General features: G+C 44.8%; 1 protein-coding gene across 1 annotated transcript; it reads left to right on the forward strand.

The window, feature by feature from the left end:
* Positions 1-242: 242 nt before the first annotated feature.
* On the forward strand, positions 243-17,656 carry mn1b (meningioma 1b). Its single transcript, XM_037777526.1, has 2 exons — positions 243-4,957; positions 16,013-17,656. Exons 1-2 carry the CDS (start codon positions 1,402-1,404, stop codon positions 16,279-16,281), a joined length of 3,825 nt encoding a protein of 1,274 aa, XP_037633454.1. The 5' UTR covers positions 243-1,401; the 3' UTR covers positions 16,282-17,656.
* Positions 17,657-21,592: the final 3,936 nt, after the last annotated feature.

Raw genomic sequence — 21,592 nt, forward strand, 5'->3', positions numbered from 1 at the left:
TACATTATTATTATTAAAAAAAAAAGATCCCTTTGGAGAAATTATAATTATCTTCAAGACCAGCTCAAATGTGATGCTGGGTTTTAATGTGAGAATACTATTTTAAGTGAAAGCCATCTGATTTTTTTTACCCAATCTCCTGGACCACCTTAACAGCGTTTGTCCCGCCCCCTCGGAGCTTTTCTCCGCTCGTCCTGATTGGCTGAGCCCTCGTGGATGGAAGCGGCTGCAGAAATGCAAAACTTGTTGCTGGCTCCTCTTGGACGCGTTGATCTCACACAGCGCCAAGCGGCAGAGCGGAGTGAGAGTGTATCTGTGAATCTGCTCCAAAAGTGCACTCAGTCAGACCATCACCAGACAAGACAGGACTCGGTAACCGGAGGGACGCACACACACGTTATAGGAGCGGACACACGCACTGAGAGGACTTCTTCTTTAAGGCGAAAAAAAAGGCGCTTCACTGCAAAAAAGGCGCATGACCGAGCGACCGGCAGCGGGGTGAAGGATGCTGTCAAGCCGCAAAGTGGTTGTGGAGTGCGGCTAGTGCACTCCGCGCTGCTCCGGTCGGACGCTCCGGTTCTCCGGTGCCTGGGTTGGAGATCTGTGTTTTTGTGGACTTTTCCATCAATTGGACTTTTTTTGGCTACGTGCCTGCTCAGCAGTTGTCTAAGGACATCAGTGGGCACTATTTATTTAAAGAAATATATTTTTTCCTCAAAGCCACCAGAGATAGTTTTTAACAACACAATTGGACTTTTCCTTTTCCCCCTTGTTTTCCAGTATGGGACCTTCTACAAAAAAGTCGCTCTGGGACATTTGTTACATTGGACTGGAATAATGAATTAGCTGATAGTAATTTGCCATATTCCCTGTTCGGTCGCTCCAATTCTTCTCCTGCGCTCCTTCTCCTTTTTTGAGTTTGTTAGTTTTTGTGTCATGTTCGCACCGAAGAAATGCGCACAGAAAAAAAACTTTGTGGAATATGGTAGGTCACTCATGCAGCAAGTTAAATAACAGTGTTTTATATTTGTTTGCTTAGTCAAAGATAAAAAAAAAGAAAAAAGAAGAGCAGTCAAGTGCACGCATAAATACAGGAGCAGGGACACAGTTTAGGTGCGTATTTGGACACAGTATTTGGACACAGTCTGTCCTCCTTGGAGAAGTTAAAAAACAAAAATTCACAACAATGAGAACTCAAGTTGATGAGTTTTAACATTTAAAAAAAGATAAAGCAGTTTGATCAGTAGAGTGAAACAAACATTTGAATAGTTTCTTGTATATCTTTTTTTTTTTTTTTTTTTAGCTTTTTTGCTTTTGGGGACAGACAGAGAAAAACAAGACAAACAGTGGTTGCCAATGTCTGGCAAACTGGCCGTCATGTGGGATTGATTGCAGAGGAGTATGTTTGGGCTGGAGCAGTTTGGTTCTCAGATTAATAGCAGAAACCCTGGCCAGTCAGAGAGAAACATAAGCCAACCGAGACTGAACATGGGCTCCCATTATAAAAGCCCAGCAGGTTTTCACTCTGGAGGCCCTCCTGGAGCCGTGGAAGCCGGCATGGGCCCTCTGAGCGAGCCGCAGATGCTCGGGCTCAACATGAACATGAACGGAGAGCAGCAGCAGTATGGGGGCTTCCACCCCAGGGGCCACTCGGACATGCATGCAGGAGGAGGACTTCAGCAGCAGCAGCAGCAGCAGCAAGGACCCATGCATGGATTTTTTAACAACCAACAACCTCATCAAGGACATCCTCATGGCCATCAACCTCACCCCCACCAACCTCACCCTCATTTCAGTGGGAATTTTGGGGGCCCAGAGCCGGGGTCTTCATGCCTGCATGGTGGCAGGCTAATGGGCTACAACAACAATGGCATGGGACCACAGCAGGGCTTTGGAGAAGGATTTGATCCTCTCGCTGAGGGACAGGCAGGGGATGGCTTTCCCCAGCAGCAGCAGCAGCAGCAGCAGCAGCGGCCTGGTAACATGCCTGACTTTACACATCACGGGCCTCCCAGTGGCAGCCATGCTGTGCCTGCTCCCTGTCTACCCCTGGACCAGTCGCCCAACAGAGCAGCATCCTTCCACGGTCTCCCATCCTCCTCGTCCTCCTCCTCCGAGTCTCACGGCCTGGAGCCTCGGCGGATGCCCAACCAGGGAGCTGTGGAGGGATTAGAGTATAACTTCCCAAGTGAGCCTCCATCTGGACATTTTGATGTACATGTATTTTCCCCATCAGAATCAGAATCTCAGTTACCCCATTTTGGCCCAGGAAGGCCTGTTCCCGGCAGTAATTTCCCAGGGAACCCTGGCATGCCACGGACACCAGGTATGCCGGGCATCTCTAAAGGACACCAGCCGCCCCCGCCACAGCCCCAGCAGCCTCAGCATGGAGTGTTTTTTGAGCGTTTTGGAAACGGCCGGAAGGTGCCCGTGGGAATGGAGCCGGGGGTCAACGCGAGGCATCCTCTCATGCAGCAGCAGCAACAACAGGCTGGCTTGATAGCCAGACAGAATTCATGCCCCCCTGGCCTCCCCCGACCCCCTCAGGCTGAGCCCGGCTCCACTAACCCTAACATTCTGGACGGAGGGGTCATGATGCCTGGCCAACACAACCAGTTTGAATATCCCATTCACAGACTGGAAAATAGGGGTCTGAACCCCTATGGGGACCCCATGTTTAATATGCAACAGCCAGCTCCCCCTCCCTCCCAGCAGCCCCCGAATCAGAGGCTGCAACACTTTGACTCTCCTTATATGAACATGGCAAAAAGGCCTAGATTTGACTTTCCCAATGCACATGGCGGTGAGGGCTGGTGTGGTGGTATGGATAACCACCTCTCTCCCTCGGCCTATCCCGGCCTGCCTGGAGAGTTCACCCCACCTGTAAGCGAAGGTTTCCCACCGGGTCCCCTGCAGCATCCGGGGCCCGAGCAGCAGTCTCTGCAGCAGCGGCAGAATGCAGCTATGATGATAAAACAAATGGCCTCTCGCAACCAGCAGCAGAGGATGAGGCAGCCCAGTCTGCAGCAGCTGGGTCACCACGGCGATGTACCTCCCGGCCCAATGGCTCACGGAGGCCCGGTCGGGAGCATGCCCCAGCCTGGCTTCGACAGGGAGAATGGTGGCAGGATGCCCAACATTGATGGACAAAATCCTCATGTAACTCAGGAGAACTCCTGGTTCCAAGGGTCCCACCCACCAGGGGAGATGATGTCACGGCGTATGGGTGGAGCGGGGAATGAATCAGGGCCCCATGACATGGGGCTACAGCAGAACGGGGCTGGGATGATGTTTAGGCCAGGCATGGGCATGCAGGAGCCCATGAGAATACCAGGAGATGGGCATGTACAGGCTCTCCATTCCCCGGGCATGCACTCACAATTCAGCGGCAACATGGGCAACCTCTCACAAATGCAGTCTCCAGGAGCGGGGACGGGGCACCCGAACGCACCGGCGGAGAGGCGGCCGGCTGACTTCCCCGCACCTCCAATGGGAGCTCAGCCAACATTTCCCTATGGGGGGGCTAACCGTCAGGGGCCGGCCCACAGTGCTCCCCAGGGGGTGAACACCTCACCAGGGAGCTACCCTCCTCAGTCTGAGTTCCCCCCAGGCCAGCGGGCGTCTGTTAGTAAGCTCGGAGCGCTGTCCCTCGGGAACTTCAGCAAAACCAGCGCTAAAGACAGTGTTTTCGGCCAGAGCTGCCTGGCGGCCCTTTCCACGGCCTGCCAGAACATGATCGCTAGCCTAGGGGCCCCCAATCTTAACGTAACATTCAACAAGAAGAACCAAAATGAGGGCAAGCGAAAACTGAGTCAGACAGAGCAGGACATTAATAGCAGCACATCTAATGGGACTGGCAGTGCTGGACCTGAATATTTTCAGAGCAGCACTTCCCAGAACAGCCAGATGCCTGGCACTGGGAATAGCAACTCTAAGCCTGCAAGTCAAAGCCAGACGGTGCAGGGGGAAGCCAGTGCCCTCTCCCCAAATTACAACATGGACGCTACCCCATGCAGTGAGGGGAAGGCAACAACAGGGAGTGGGAGAGGGAGAGGCAGGAGAAAAAGAGACAGTGGACATGTGAGCCCTGGAATTTTTTTTTCCCCTGACAATGGTAACCCTGTTGTAAGTCCAGGCCAGCAGACCCCCTCTGCTGGCGTTGGGGAGAGGGGTGGGGGAACGCCCCACGAGAAACACCTCCAATCACCCTCTTGGGGAAAAGGAGGCGACCTAATGTTGGGGGACCAGGCCGACCTCATGTCTTCTTTGGACAGTGGCATTCAAAGTGTCGCCAAGTCTGACAGTAGCTCACCACGAGTGGACTTTCCTGACGATGTCAGCACCCACTACGGCAACGAGGACGAGGTGTCCTCCAGCTCCGACGCAGGAGGGGCCTCGGCCACCAAGCCCAATCGCAGCCCCATGATCACCGGCTCACCCAAAATGCAGAGGAGCGACCACGGGTTGATAAATGGACAGAAGCCCCTCGGCATGGGCATTAACAATCATACTACCTCGCCGCCAGACAGCTACGGACTGAACGCTGGTGGGGCCACAGGGTCCAGTGGGGTGAGCCACCCGGGCACTCCCGGGGTGGAGCAGGTACGCACCCCATCCAGCACCTCTGGCCAGGAAGACATCCATCCTCTGGAGATCCTGCAGGCCCAGATCCAGCTCCAGCGGCAGCAGTTCAGTATCTCTGAGGACCAGCCCCTGGCCATGAAGAATGGCAAGAAGAATGGCGACTGTCCCTCACAGAACGGAGACAATGAGCTGGCAAGCTGCAGCCCGGATGCTGGGAAGGGCTCAATGGGCACTATTGACCTTGACACCCTCATGGCAGAGCAGCACGCCACCTGGTACGTGCCCAGTGACAAGGCCATGATGGACGGGTCAGAGGATGACAAGGCCATGGGACCATGGGAAAAAAATAAGAGCCAAAACAACAGCAAAGAAGGTAAATGAAACTCATTCCTTTTGGTTATATTTCACCCACTTTTTCCTTTCTCTCTTCCTCTCACCCTCTGTGTGTCTCACACATGCAACACACTACCTGATCCATTTTTTGCTCATAAAATTAGTTTTCTTCCTTAAAATGCTTCTTATTTTGATGTGAAATGCAGTGTAACATGACATGCATAAGAGGTAAAAAGCTCTAGGAACGCTGAGAACCTTTTGTCCATATTGTGCGCCAGAAAGCAGCCGTCTCTGTTTAACTAGGCTCTTTGGATTTTAGAGGTTTAGCCTATAGGAAGATAATAAATTTAATGGCAGCGCCATTCAAGTCTTTACAAAGAAAATAATAAAAAAAGAAGATTTATGTGGTATTTTTCTTGTTAAATTGCTGCGTGTTGAAGAATGTAAAAGTGATATTTCCAGAGTGGAGCACTTTTTAAATGCCATCTGACTGAACAAAGTCAACATTACGACTGCATGTATTTTTCTTGGTTTCTTCAAAAGGAGAGCTCAAGTAAAGTCAACATTTCCTGCGGTTCTTTATCTCGGTTTTCAGGGTGAACAACTACATTGAGAAGATTAATAGCTTTTTTTTGAGGATATGCGTTGAACGCAGCGGGGTTTCCCTCGTCTTGTTCCGTGTTTGTTTTTGTTATTACCATGAGATAATAGCGACGATTGATTTGAGATTGGCAGGACAGGATTTCAAGGATTAGATGGCATGGTGAAATGAATACAGATACTTTTAAATTTATTTAACGTGGGAAATAGTTAATTTAGAATTTTTTTTTTTTAATATGATTTAGTATCTAGTTTAAAATTGCAGTTTTATTATTGTTACGAAATGTGTTATTATTTATTATTGTCTTTTTAAATAATTTATTAATATTATAACATACCTTTTATAGTGTAAAAATATTTTTGGCAGTATTTAGGATAGAATATAAAGTTTCTCAAGGAAAATGTAAAATGTTCTGGCCTAAAGGCAAAGAGGACGGAGATCTTACAGTGTGCAGATGGAGGTTCATGGTTACAAGTAGTTTTTCTGTTTTTATGGTGACTCTTAAATCTAAATGCAGATGAACTATTTTACTGTTACGTTGCTGCGGATTAGTTTCTTCTTTTAATTCTTCTTCCTATAATAATAATAATAATAATAATAATATTTTTTATTATTATTATTAATATTATTACTACTTCATTATTATATTATTTTGTGTGCTTTAATTTGAATAGAAAACGAATTGCATGCATTAGTGTGCATTACAATTGCAGAATTAGGCGAGTTTATGTACTAGAATATGCTAGTTTTATTTATATGTTTATAATTTTATTTCTTTTTAACATTTCTTGTCTTTAAATTTTATTTTATTATTACTTTTTTTTTTTTTAACGTTGGTTATTTCCAAATCATTTCAAACCAAAGCAGCAGACGGAAATGTTTTGACGTTGCAACATAAGAAAATGTGGAAGAGCTCCCCACTGTCAGGGTTAAAGCTCCCGACAGGCCTGTGGCTGTATGGATATATATAATAATATGGATGTATGGATATATAGTCATGTGGATGTATATAGGCTATAATTGTGGAGAGCGCCTAGCGCGTCTCGAGCGCCTCTTTGTTCTGAGCGGTGCGGGTGCAGAGAGGGGCGGGTGCGCGCGCCGAGTCTGGAGCCCATGCAGGCGCAGCGCATTGTTTATATGAGCCTCACTGAGCTCAGGGTGTCCGGCACTAACACTAATGCCATTACTTCCAACGAGCAGCACTGTAACTGATGAAGCAGACTTATATCACAGGTCAACCCAATTATAACATCACCAGAAAAATAACAAGCAGTGAGCATTTTAATTTGAGCCACAATGATCAAAACTATCAGCTACAGTTCACTTGCAGCTATTTGTTTTCCTCCTAATTGGACTCCACTGGTCCTCAGCTAAATTACAGGACAAATGACAAGATCATTGAACATTGTGGCTTTTTTTTGTTCCCATGATCATTTACAAAATTGGTAACCCAGTTCTACTAATTTATTTATATATATATCTATATATATAGATATATATATATACTCTTACACTTATACACTTATATATATAATATATAATATATAAGTGTATAATATATATATATTATACACGTGTATGTATATATATATATATATATATGTATATATGTATATATACATATATATATATATATATATTATACACGTGTATGTATATATATATATATATATATATATATATGTGTAAAAAATAAATAAATAAAATAACAGAGCATGGATGACAAAAAAAACAAAAGAAAAAGCCCACTGATGCCAGGAGATGATAAGTAGCCTAACATCATCACTTTTGATATTGATTAATGAGTATTCTTTTGAGCCGGAAACCCAACACTGATAAGCAGTCACCCTGTTGCTCTCACTGTTTTAATTTCTCTGGGGCTGATAGCAGGTTTAATATTATAAATTCATAAAAATCAGTAGGTATTTAAAAGCAGAATAGTCTGATTTCTGCTCTCATTTCCTCTCCCCTCCTCTATCTCCTATCTCCTGTCTCCTCTCCTTCTTCTCCTCTCCTCTCCTTCCACTCCTCTCCTCTCCTCTCCTTCCTCTCTTCTCCTCTCCTCTCCTCTCCTCTCTCAGCCCTCCCTGCATGGACACGAGGCATGCAGCTCTGGAGCGATCGATAGCTAGTTAGCACAAATCACGGCTCCTGACAGTTTCTCATTTGAGTGCTTCAGACAGCAAAGATGAAAAAAAGGGTGGAGGTGTATTTGGGAGGGGAGGGGGATTTCGAGATTGAATCTGATGCTTAGGCTACACAGAAGGGAGCAAAATAACATAATAATTTAAGATAAGTCATAGCCCACAGTGTAGTTCCATAAGAGCCAGCATCCCACAGGCTTTGCACACTGCAAAAAAATATCCACCTCTGCCAGTCAGTCTAGTCCTCAGTCTAGTGAAGAAAAACTCTGCCATTAGGGAGATAATGTCAGTGACACTAAATTAGGCCAATTCATTAGTCCATTAGCATTAACTTAATGTAGCTTGGTCAAGAAAATTCTTAAAAGATGATCATTTTCATTAGGATGAAATTAATTGATGTAATTCCAGTGACAGTGGAATTTTTTTTTTTTCTCACTCATAATAAGTTGAAATAACATTTTAATCATCAGCACAAGATGACATAACCAGTTAAGATATTTTTTGCAGTGGAAATATTCTGAAGGGTTATATAAGTCTGAAATATAGACTAAGAAAATTAGCTGTCTAAAGTGGTAGATATGATATGATAGGACTTTTTTTTCTGTCCACTTCCCAAAACTCCTTTTGTCATCAGCATTATTTTCTCTCTCAGTTGTGTTGTTGAACCATGCATAGATTATTTTCTTTTTTAAACAATTAGCATTCTATCAGGTTATTAAATTCAATAGCGATAAACCGTAATTAATACATTGATTAAACACCAAAAAATGTATTGTTAATACCTAATTAAAAATGAAAATGTAATTGAAAATTCATTTAAATTAAATATATTATAATTATAAGCAGAACTTTGAGTGATTTCTCAGTTCTCAATGTGACTAAAAATATGAGATTATCTGTTTCTGGTGAGATTTTGTCCTGAGAACTACATGATGCGTATTATTTGTTGTGTTTTAGGTAGTGTGTTTTTAATCGCTGTTGTATAATAAGTTAACTTTTAACTGCTTGAGTGGTGAATTATAGTGTTGTGTGTATTTTGGTGATGGAGAAGAGTTTGCTTCAGATGAGTAGATTGCAGTGAAAGTAAAAGAGCTGGGGAGGTCAAAGGTCAGCGTGGTCGTATGAGGTGAATGTTTCCATCGCTCAGTGCAGCTTCACTATAAAGCGAAGTTGTGTGAAACTTCAGAGGGACCTCAGATCAGTTTGTTGCCAGGTGCGTTTGTGTCAGCACTGTAGAGACGACAGGAGCCACAAATCTTGCCATGATTCGAATACAAAATTCCATATTTAGCAAACTTCCTCTGAATGTTTGAATGTGAGGAGCTGTGCTCTCGGAGCTGATGTCTGTCCACCCAGTGCATCCCAGCTCACCCTCTCTGTGCTCCCTGTGTGCCTGTTTAAAGTGATGCGTGCTGCACTAATGGCCCCCTTTGGACCCCATATTTGGCCTCATCTCTCTGTGACAGCATGTAGCTCAAGTTTTTCACCAAGGCACAGTTCTACCTGCCGCTGTAAGCTCATGGCCTGCAGAGTCTCGTGTGTGCAACACGTCTTCTTCGTGTGCTCTCACAGAGGCGAGGGGGAGAGGTGTATGCGAGCAACCTTTCCTTGTACGGCGTCAGTTAATATTATTTCCCCTTTTTAAAATAAAAAAAAAATTATTTTACGCTCTTCCTCTTCCCTTCTCTTGTGTATATCTTAGCCAGAAGCCGACGGTTCATTTGGAAACTCGTGCGCAGTCTTGATAACAGGCAAACCAGCAGGCGTAGGAAGTGATTCAGTTATTTTTACTTTTTGCCACATACACACTTACTTTTTTTTTTTTTTAATCAGCAGTTAAAACACTTCACAGTTGACCCTGTGGAATAGTTTCACTCTTCACTCTCAATAATCAGCCCATAAACAGCTCTAATCATGATCAAATCTCTTTCCGCTCTGACTTTGACAGGTTTGAAAAGAGGGAACTTGCATCTTATCACACCTACTAGAAAGCACTTAAATCCACTGAAAGAGCCGTATTGATATTCCACCATGGAGAACAATCCTGTGAGACTGGCTGCCTTTGACATTTCAGCACGACAACAACCCCACAAATCACACCAGTAATTTCTATTTCCTTTTTTCTAAAAAAAAAAAAAAAATAAGGAGAAAGTGATTGGCACATGCTTGAATGTGGAAAAAAACAGCTCGGGGCAGTCTATGTTCTTTACCTGTCATTACAAGGTGTTTCATATTGACTTTTTTACAACAACACACATCCACCAAGTCCCTCGCACACTCCCGCACTGCAGTAATGATAATCATTATGATAATCATAGCAATTAGCCTCGGTAATATTGTTTCCAAAAGTCATAATTCATCCTCGGGCAACTCCTGTAAGTTGACTTTGTTATTGACGGGTTCATAGCGGCCACAAAGAACAGCTAGTTTATGTCTACAAGTGCTGAGTTCAGCAACATAAGTACATGATTGTAATGACAGAGCAAACTAACGTCCTCCTGAGCAAAATCGTCCCTGATGTGGACACAGAAAACACTTTCTCGCTGTATGTTTGTGTGCTGGCGTGCATGTGAGTGTACGACGAAGGGCAGGTTTGTAGACACTGCAACTTGATAGTGTGGATTTGTCAGGTGTAGACATAAAGTTTGATTTATTTAGACTCGGTGTCAGGCTCACGGCTTCAGGTGTCTCGCTCGGTGGAACGCGCTCACTTAATTCTAATGTGTTGAAAAATATTTAAGAGTATTTACTTGACTTGTAATTTAAATAGTGCGGGACTGAAAAGCGCCTATCATGCATTTAAAGCGTCTAGAATTTTTGCGAGTGTGTGTATTCGTGTTTGTTACATTATGCTATGCGTGTGCATGTGTGCTCCATGTACTCGGGCTTTTTTTGCAAGACATTGAGCACTAGTGACAGTCAAAGGAAGCCTATTAAAGAAGCTTGTGACTGATGAAGAGAGAGAAAAAAGATGAACAAAGGTGTCAGGCCTTGCTGGATTTTCAACTCTTCAAAAAACTAGCAGCTCATCCGGTGTTTTGTTTTCCCTGGGGAAGGGTGTTAGAATAAAATAAAACTTGTCTCAGCATGTGGTAAATATTCTCCTCGGATGCAGCAGGGAACGGAAAGCTGAGTTTATCTGACTGGGAGATGCACAGAACGAGGAGTTTCAGACCCTTCGATCGTGGATGTATGTGACGTGCCTCCAAATGGCCACTGTCTTCTTGAGTGACTAGACACGAGGGGAAAAAAAAAAGCAGCGCTTGAAAGGTGTCCTGGGTTCATTCATATGTTCCCCGGGATACAAGCACGGCTTTTAAAAGCTGTGTGTGTGTGTGTGTGTGTGTGTGTTTTCAGAGGTGTAGGTGTTGTCACGCTGCCAGCAGCGGTTATGTTATTAACCATACAGGTAGTCGTCAGACGCCTTTAATTTGTATTGAGCAATTGACAAATGGGTTATGACACCGGAGCTGTTTCTCCTGGGTGACAGAAGTAGAGACTGATGGAGTGAAGTAGAAAGTAAGAGAGATAGAGTTTTTTTTCAGAGAACATCTGTAGTTTCGCTCACGAGGCGAGTGGCTGGGTAATAGCTACCGTTTGCATGTATGGAAGAGAAAATAATTCAATTTAAAACATTGTTTTCCATCAGTTTCATACTCCATGACTATTGTTCATTCTCAGTCTGTGTGGGAGTTTTAAGAACATATTTATCTTTATCTATTTAAAATAACTATAACACACAACAGCAAAAGATGAAATAGAGAATATCATTTTTAAGTTTAATTTAATTACAATGATTAAAATTACCTTTTTTTTTTTTAACTTTTTTTGCATCTCCTGGAACATAATTGATAATAATTACCCCGACTATTACTTTCATCTAAAACAAATGTCTCTGTCATGCATGTGCTTCTAACCTCAAAATCGTAACTGTTTTCACATGCGGTTGACCTTTTCCAAAAAGGTGAAAACACAAAGTGTTGCAGCAGCACTGTGCTGAAGCAAAATAGAGACAGCGAAGTAGATCAATATGTCACCGACTTGGACGACATCCTGGACAGGTCCTGGACATGGTTGTGAGTTATGAAGGAGGCACTAAATCACTTCCCATGTTCTGATTTGTGTCTGGTTTCCTAAGCACTTGTGGCCAGAGGGGGAGGTGTGTATATATATGTGTGTGTGGGTATGAGTTTGAGGGGATGGGAATGGGTGTGTTGCTGAAGAGAAGGTAACGAATGCTGGGGGCAATGCCTGCCTGGGCAAGTTTTTTCCCCCTTTATGTTGCAGGCCAGAGAACAACAGAGAGGAAATTCAAACCAAAATAACCCCTGTGTGAGAAACGTCCCCCCTCGCTCCCTCTAGATATCCTCCCTGCTCTGAGGGAACGGTCAGTACCCACCCTGAGGCAGGGGATACCTGGGCTGGAGCAATACCTCTGTTAGCCCCCACATACATCATTAACTCAACATAACTGCACTTAAGGGACATTATTTGATTTTCTCGGTGGCTCACGTATTCGGCAGACGTGTCCTGTCACTGTCTGAGATGATATGGGAAAACTTTAAGTTGCTATATTTCCAGAGAAGATGTTTTCTTTGGTTCCGTATCAGACCTTTTCTCTGCCCCCACTTTTTTTTTTTTGAATCCGACTTTCTCTCTGTGGATTGTGACGGGGCGTTTTGTGCTGACAAAGACAGAATCCTCTCACAAGGCCATAGTGGTGCTAGTTGTTATGCTAAAGGAATCTGACCTGATGTCACACACTGTCATAGGAGCGCAGGCCTTTGGGTGTTTTTGTCAGCGAAGCGGAGCCTCCTGATTGGGCCGGTTTGTGTTTAAAGAGGACGGGGTCGCGCCCTCCGGAGCACGGGGTCAAAGGTGAAGTGTCGTCATGGAAGTATAGAGCTCGGGATAGAAAGGGCAGAGAGGCCTGCCGCATGGGATTCTGGAGCCTGGGAAATCAATGTGACGGCTCTGAGGAACTTATTTCATTCAGCTTCTTCTCTGCCCTACTTGTTTATTTTTACAAATACGCACAATATCGGTGTCAGCTTCTCTGTTATTATTTTGTTGTTTTGTAGGCTTAATTGAAAAAATAATTGCACGCTGTAACACTTATTATTAAATTGCTAGAAAACACGGTCTCCGAGCAGCCATTGTTTACCTCCCATGCGTTGCTCGGAGTGTGTCGAGTGTGTGTGATATGACATGTAAACCCGTGTCAGGCCGTCAGCTCCCAGACACATTGGTGTCATCCAGACAACCGGAGCTGTGCGCTGTGTGTGCTCCCAGCCTTCATGGCATTCGAAGCTCTACTCATCTCTGTAAATCGTCTCTGGCTGCGTCTGTGAGACGGCTCCAAAACCCCACTGCTGTGTGTGCGTGCGTGTGTGTATGTGTGTGTGTGTGTGTGAGCATCATCGCCAGGCACTAAATAACAAAGTACTGCACTTGGGGCGAGAGATATAGTGATATAAGTGCATCACATTAAATTCCGTATTTACTTAACACATCACAGTGGTAATCTTGTCTGGCTGTAATGTGGTTAAGGATATTTAGGTGTATTTGTGGCTCGGCGCAGCTGCTCGCGCTGTTACTGTTCCCTTTTTTATTAGGTATTTTCCCCCTCGCTTGTTGATGCTAAGCACTTGTTCCCCCTCAGATGAATAGGCCATTATTGAGATATTACCGTGGATATGAATTCTGCGTTAGTCAATGAGCAGCCATAACAAGATGGATCTTTATTATATATATAAAAAACGATTTCCCTGCTTGTAAAATGTCATGGTGATTTGGGATTTAGACTTGTGTGATGTAGAATTTCACACTGCCGCTTCCACTTTTGAAGGAATGCGCCGCCATGGATAATGCTTTTACAATTTAAGGGTAGTGTCTTGATTTTTCCATAAAAAAATCACATCTCTTGAATCCCCCTTTGGCTACCCTGTAATACTAGGTGATATTTTAAATCCTGTGGTGGTCAAATGTTTGGCTTATTTTACAAGTGGTGGATTTTGCATTTGCTGTTAAATGAACAGTGTATTGTAACAAACAGCCCATTCAGAAATATATATATATATATTTTTCCTTTTTACAGCATTTCTTAAATTGTGTTTATATGTTTTTAAAAAAGTCCTGTTTTTATATGAGCTCATACCTGAACATGAATCCTGGGATTATACAAGCAATACATTTGTGTGAGTGTGTGCAAGAAAAGAGAGTTTGTAATTTGATCTGTGTGTATTTTCTTCTCAGTGTATTTTCCACTCTTGTCCTTGCGTTGAAACTGAGTGACGTGTCTAGCTGGGATTGTGTGTGCACGTCCATATGTATGTATGTATGTGTGTGTGTGCGCATGTGGAGCAGCAGCTGAGGGCTGGTGTGGGTACGGCGGAGGCAGCGGCGGCGGCGGCAGCGGTTGGCGTGTTGTGTGTTTTCGGCTGTGCGTGTTGTCAGTTTGCTGTGTGTCAGCAGTGAGCCAGGGGAACGCTTGGCTGCCTATTCAGGCCGGTGCGGACCCTGCTGTGCCCAGCTAGCATGAGCTGCTGGCGGCTGCTGGAGGGCACAGCGCTGGGAAGAGGGAGTGTGAGTGGGTGGAGGGGGGGGTTGATACTGGCAGGGGGTGGGGATCCGCCATGCTGAGGTGTATGACTGGACCCTCTGGCGAATGTTAGATCTTGTCACCGCCACCACCAACACTGCTCTAAATCCTCATTTCTCCCCCTACACCCTCAGCCCCCACTTCCACCATGTCGCTAGTCCTTGGGAGGGAGATGGAGATAGAGAGAAAGAGAAATTTACAGAGACCGGCAGTCAGAGAGACAAACGAAACAGGGAGCAACGGGAGGCTTGGCTGCTTGACCTTTTACCAAATCCCCCCCTCCCCACTTTTCCATTCCAGTGGTCGCAGCCCAGACAGGCTGGGGGGCAAGCCTGCCTCACTGCCTGCATGTCTGCCTGCCTCTCTTGGTTGTCCTAGCTGCCCGGCTTGGGTCGGCCTTCTCTCTTCCCCGGCTGTGTTTTGTTAACACTGTGTCACTGCTGCCTCTGGGTTTGTGAAAGCAGAGAGAGGGAGGGAGATGAAAACAGTACGCAAAACAAAATAAAAACAGTTTAAGTAGCAGAGAAGGATGAGCTAAAAAGAAAAAAAGGGGGGGTTATGGATGATACGGAGCGTCGCTTCTCTCAGGTGAGCAGCAGACTGACTGGAGTGTTGTGATCTGCAGCCTCTGTGCCCAGACTGTGTCGTCTATCACAGCCTCTCCCCTTTCTCTGACACATGTAACTCAGCTTGTCAGAGCTGTTTTCTGCCTGTCTCTACACTCAAGACGCCCTGCACCTTAAAGCTCTGTGTCTTTGTGCAGCGCACTGATCCGCTCACCATCCACACGGAGCAAGGCAGGCGTAGATTTTGTGCGGTGAGGAGATGAGCGGACTGATTTTAGCGAGGGATCCCTAACATCTTCACACACGCTTTCCCTGCGCTTTGGGCTTCCTTGGAGGCAAAACCCAAAGCACACGCTGCAACACTAGTGTCGCAACACACATTACCTCTCTCCTAGTTGCTGTGTGTCTCTTTCCCCTGTTGTATTTTGTGTCTTCAAAACTTTTCCTTCATTTCTGCCCTCTTCTCCCCTCAGCATGTCTCTCAGCAGATGAAGTGTGACGCTGCGCTTTTATGTATAGTTTAGCCAAGCACTTCCTGTCCTCGTCAATCTTCTCCCCGCGACTAATTTTTTGGTTACGCGGCACAAAGTGATTTTTCTCCATATGTGAAGCATCTCAGACGTCAGCATTTACTATTTTTTTATATGACTTATAATCAACCTGTGTATGGATTTTGGTGCAACCATTTAATGTGAGGCCCCACACCTTGGTGACACAGGGTCGATACCGTGGCGTGGTCATTATACCACTAAATTGGGTCAAGCAGGGTTAAAGGCCAGTATTCTCAGCGCCCTTTGACCCTCTGACCGGAGGTCATGCAGGAGCGCTCTAGATTTGCACGCTTGACTGGGAGCAAATGAATGTATGTTTGTGTGTGTGTGTGTGTTTTCACTTGTGTATATCGGGCATGAGGAGGAGGTGGAGTGTGAGCAGAGGAAGCTTTGCTTACAGCCTCCTTTTCGGGTGGTGGTGGTGGTGGTATTGACGGGGCGGTGGAAAAGTGTTGAATTCATTTCACAGTGCAGATTTAGAGTGGGAAGTGAAAATGACACTGGTTTAATTAAAAGTGTGTATTTTAAATGCTTCATCTGTATCGGAGAATGCCAATTCGCTTGAAGTTGTTTATTTTATTTTTTTTGTACACTGTCTTAATTAACCTTTTCCTCTCTGTGCTTGTCTGCAGAATCAGAGCTGTCCCAGAGTAAGGCTGGAGCCGGGGCCCCAGGAGCTGGGGGTGGTGGAGGAGGAGGAGGAGGGGGAGGTGGAGGAGGTGGAGGAGGAGGCGGAGGAGGAGGAGGGAGCAGCGGAGGGAACCACCTGCAGTGCCTGTCCGTCCACTGCACAGACGAGCTGGGGGACAGTAAAGGCCGAGGGGGGCCCGTCTCGTCCTGGCGCTCTCTCCACTCTGATATCTCCAACCGATTTGGGACATTTGTGGCGGCACTGACTTGAACGAAAAAGCAGGCCCAGCAGGAAGACGCAGAGAAGATTAAGACGAAGACGAGCTTCAGAGACAAATAATGATGATGAGGATGATGATGATGATAAAGTGTTGATGAGGCAACTGCGAGCAGCTCCTGCCTGTTCAGGGACAGAAAGACATTTACACTCATAAACGCAAACAGACACTCACTCTCTCTCACACACACACACACACCTACACACACACACACACCTACACACCTACACACGCACACACACTTACACACACACACACACATGCAAATACCATGTTTTTTCCTGATACATGCAGTCACACTTTAGGACACTCTCTCACATACTGCTGGACAATTCAGCGCGGGCTCTACCCAACAATGCCCACATCTGGAAAACCTCAAATCAATATTTTTTTTTCTCTTTTATTTTCTTTGTTGAAGAAAAATAAAGAAATGTCAAAAGGAGGAGAACACAAAACCAGAAGAAGCAGAAGAAGCAGAAGAAGAAGAAGAAGAAGAAGAAGAGATATTCAGTTGTCATTGGCTCTGATTGTATACCAGCGTTGAGTCTTGTGATGCGACCGTCATCTCATGGCTTTTAGTCTGTTGCTTACTACAGCCGGCATGCTCTCATCTCAGCTCTGGTTACAGCTCTAATTATCCTCCCATTAAAGGCTACTCTACTGTTTGCTGCCCAAAATCTGCCCCCTAAATTTACAGTCTCCTAATATACACAGAAATATAGAGATTTCCCCCTCACACACACACACACACACACACACACACACACACACACACACACTCAAATGAGGCCTACTGTTTCAATAGAAGAGGCAGAACTAGAGGAAGATAGGAAGAGGGGGAATTTTGCATGAATGTAACTCAACTTTGTTTTTTTTGTGAACACACAACTTTTCCCCCTCCTTGTCAAAGAACATTTTAAACTTTATCATTTGCTGCTCTTAATCATTTATGAGTTCTTTATTATTTTTATCGGCAAGAACAACTTTCCCTCTTCTCTTCTAACCTCTGCTATCGACCTCACAAGCTCAACCGCTTGAGTACAATTCAGCCAATGGGAACTGAAAATGGAGGTCAAGGGATTGTTTAATAAGGGAATTGAAAAAAAAGACTATTGGTATTGCACATGTATAATAAGAGAAAAATTTGCTGTGTGTTAGGCAATCTTGTAATCTTTAAAGCTTCTGTTGAATTTGAATTTCTGAAACAATAGATGGAGGACTGTGACGGCAATTTACAAACTGATTTTTTTTTTTGTTTTCTTTTTTTAATAATATGTAAAGTGCAGTCGTCTGTTTTCCTGCATATTGTATATATCTGTATATGTTTTATTGAGTAACTAAATAACAATAAATATGACGTTAAAGGTGGCATTTGGTGGCATTTCCTTTTGGCGATTAGTTTTGTTCTTTATAAAAAAATATTCTTTAAAATATATATTATATCGCAACAGCAAATATGAAATAAAAAATAATTAGGGGTGTAATGATACACCGATCTGGATCGATATGTCGATTCAATGACCAACAATCCAATATCATTGATGCAACCTGAAATCTTCGATACATATCGTCAATCTTTAAGATACGCCTTTATTTTGAAGTTCCAATGGCAAGTCTGTGTCATCATTTCCGTCCAAGCGCACCTCCTTCCTACTAATAAACATGTCAAATCATATTTTAGTGTCCTTTTGTGAGTTTATATGAATATAACTGATTGTGTTAAATGGGCATATGATATTGTCTCATGCCGATCGCAAGCCCCTGAATGAATCAAATCGAAATCGCAGCAAATATCGTATCGTTGTCCAAAGAACTGATATATCTTATCGTGATGAAACTTGTTATTTACACCCCTAAAGATAAGTTGGTATTCTGTGCACAGTAAATATTCTATTCAAGGAATATTCAGTACTCTAGCGCAGTGTGTGTGTACCCTGAGAATCATCAGAGAATTGCAGAAATAGATGTGACAGGGAAGTTGTGGATTGATGCACAATATCCTACAAGCATGCAGGAAGCTGCGCCATATTTGAACCCGAAGCAGCAACATCAGGAGAACTAGAAAATGTGGCTTCCTGGTGGCTTAGGAAGCCATGACGGTTAATGCCATGTACACCTGCTCACAGCCTGTGTCGCATTTTATCCTCCCATCGTTCCTGACATCTTGACTGCGATGACAAATGACAAACTTACCTTCAGAATAGTCGTTATGTTGAATATTACTCCAAAGACGATGCATGTAACCAAATGAAAATTTAAAATCATTTCTCTTTCTTGCACTATTTTGTTTTCGCCAATATTAAGACTTCTCTGATTTGCCTGTTTTCCTCATCATCTCTGTTGTTTTTGGCGACCCTGCACCATCTTACTAACCGCTCCTCCCCCTGCACACACACACACACACGCACACACACACACACACACACACACACACACACACACCCCTCCCCTCTCCCCAGGCTCTCTTTGGCTCACCTGCTCTTTATTGGCCATCTGCATGGATGCTTAATGCTAATCAATAACTCCCCTGTGTGCCAGCTCTGAGGTGGAGACGTCAATGCTACCTAACAGGGCTAGTGATCAACCTGCATCGCTGCTGTCCAGGATACACACACACACACACATACTGTATATGCACACACTACTCAAACTGGAGCTCCCTGCAGGACCCTGTCTGTGTTATTCAGGTGTGTTTGTGCTCGCTGCTGTACCCGCCCGCCCGCTGTGTAGGATTGCACAGCCTGTTGTGAATGTGATGCTCGGAGAGCTGCAGCGTTAGCAAACAGCAGAGACTGGTTTTGTGAGAGGCTGTCATGTCACCTGGGAGGGCCTGTTTAGGGAGGGAAAGAGTGGGGGAGAGAAAGTGGCAAACGGCTGGGGGAATAAATGCTGATTACACTGCTCACTGTGAAATTGAAGCCGGAGATTCTCTGTAAGGTTTAGTCACTGAATCAGTCAAATATTGTCTGAATATTTGAGGCGTTTTCTGCTTTTGTGTACACAATAGTTTGCATGTCAATATCTTTATATTATTAAGCACTTAATCCCGCAACACGTATAACACGTTTGGTGCGTGTCATTTAGTCACCTTTCTATTGTTCGCAGAGGACACATTGTACAAAGTGACAACATGTTCGCTGTCATTAATGACGCTGGTTTGTCGTGTTTGGCAATGGTGCAAACACGACAGACTACATATGTTAATAGATCAAAAGGTATGTCTTTGTCAGGGGCGGGTCAGGCGACTGCTTACGGATCAAGTGCTTCTCTATTGTTGACTAAACCTTGAGCTGTGCTTTGTGCTTTGTATTTGTGCATGCCAAGGTTCTACATTTCCTTAAAGAGTCTGTGTATGCCAGGAGAGACTCCTGTGGTGACACACTACCTGCCTATCTGGTTTGGCTGACCTCTTTAACGGCAGGTAAAGGGCTTGTGCTCACAGGTTGGTGATGAGCACAGACAGGTTATTGTTGTGCACACCGCAGCTCTGTTGACTAGCTTTGCCTTCTCGGAGACAAAATGCAAGAATGAATTTCAGTCCAAAATGACATGCTGTCCCCATAGAGTGGTGCAGGAATGAGCGGCGTGTTTAGAAGGTAACCCGCAAGTTGCGAAATCTGATCTGAAATCTACAAAAACTTTCGCGAGACTCGCTGCCCGACGACCTATTCTCCCTGAACTATTCAAGGTCAATGCCTAACGTTGACCATCTAGACATGAACAAGAATGAGCCGCTAAAACCAGGAAATGAGTTAGCATTTGAGCATTTCCGGTTCCCTCGTCAAGTCAATGGGTTTTTAGATAGATGCCTGAAATAAAGTGGTTAACACAAGCTTAAGAGATTTTAACGTTTTGTTCTACAATATAAAATACATTAGTACATGTCCCTTGTGAATTTTGAAGCTTTTATAGGCCTATGTCTTGGTGGTTGCTAACAAGTGGCTAAATGAGACTACTAAACGTCATCACGCCGACTCGTCCACCTTTACAGTCTCGTTGTGTTCACTCGCGCTCATGCGACCGTGGTGTAGTTCGTTTACAGCCTAGCATTAGCTTTTTACTTCTCGCGATTGCATTCACACTTAAAAAAAAAGTGGCGTTCCTTTGTGAATATTATCAGTATCATAAACGTTTGTTTGCCACGGAGCTTATTATCTGCAATAATCCAAAACCCAGTGGAAAAATCCCATTGGCTTTTTGTTGAGGGACCCAGGGTGATTCTAACTTCCTGGTTGGCCTACAAAAATATATATCTCATTCCTGCATCACTCTATTATCTACCACAGTAAGACTTCGTTGCTGTGATAGATCTGAACGCAACAAATACTTTAGGTCCAAACCAGCAGATGAATTGTCTGGTGTGTGTCTCACGGAGCCAGAAGCGGAGAAGTTACCCTGTTTTCCCGAAACATGCCTGCTGCCTAGCCACGGCCGTGTGGCCAGGCACGCTGACAAAGAGGCCTCGCGATATTGGCTCCGGCCAAGATGTATGGCGCTGGACCTTTTCCTTCAATGGGCTCCTCTGCGCGGCAGCCATATTGGGAGGGAGAGTACTGTGTGGTCGCCTGAGAACTTGTGTGTTTCCCAGCCAACGCGCATCTAAAGAATAACAATTTCACTAGCCATGAAGACCATCCGTGGAGCCGTGGGGGCCGCGGCCAGAAAGCTCGGCCAAACGCTCTCCTCTCATGCAGCTTTCTATGTACTCCTATAAATACATCTCCTATTTGTATAGAGGCGATATGCATCTTTGGGAAAATACCACAATGTTGACATAAGAGCACCCTCTACACCCCTGTCCTCCTCCCCTTTTACTGCCCCCTCCCCTCTCCAAACTCTTTCTACCCCTTGCTGAACCTTTCACTGCCTGAGAGAGAGAAGGAAAGAGAAATGAAGGGAGACTGGGAGTAAAAGAAGTGTCTCTTAGAGGCCTCCACGGTCTTTAAGCCACTATGGTATCCACCAGAGCCCTCACATACACTCGGCCTCTAAAGGGCTTTTGTCCTATAAAGAGGGGGTTTGGCTAAATTGGGGGTGCTTGTGGATTGGCGGGTGGGATTGGGCTTGGTGGAGTATATTTGGCTCCCACGTCTCCATCACTGAAATGGTGAACTTTTTTTTTAAGCTAGGGAATTGAGAGGTGGGGTGTGGAGGGGCAAAAGGGGCTCTGGTTTTTTTTGGGGGGTGGTGGTGGTGGGGGGGTTTGGAAATCTTCCAAACAGTGCCTTTTTGCTTTCAAAGAAGGCTCCACTTGTGTAAATGTGCTCTTTGTCCCTTGGTCTATTGTTTGAATAGCATTGTGGA

Source organism: Sebastes umbrosus, chromosome 8 (genome assembly GCF_015220745.1).
Source record: "Sebastes umbrosus isolate fSebUmb1 chromosome 8, fSebUmb1.pri, whole genome shotgun sequence".
Taxonomy (NCBI): domain Eukaryota; kingdom Metazoa; phylum Chordata; class Actinopteri; order Perciformes; family Sebastidae; genus Sebastes; species Sebastes umbrosus.

Bases quoted from the DNA above. Each gene is read 5' to 3' on its own strand.
- mn1b (XM_037777526.1), top strand. From the start codon at position 1,402: ATGTTTGGGCTGGAGCAGTTTGGTTCTCAGATTAATAGCAGAAACCCT. The intron at 4,958-16,012 runs GTAAATGAAACT...GCTTGTCTGCAG, and splicing joins CCAAAACAACAGCAAAGAAG to AATCAGAGCTGTCCCAGAGT.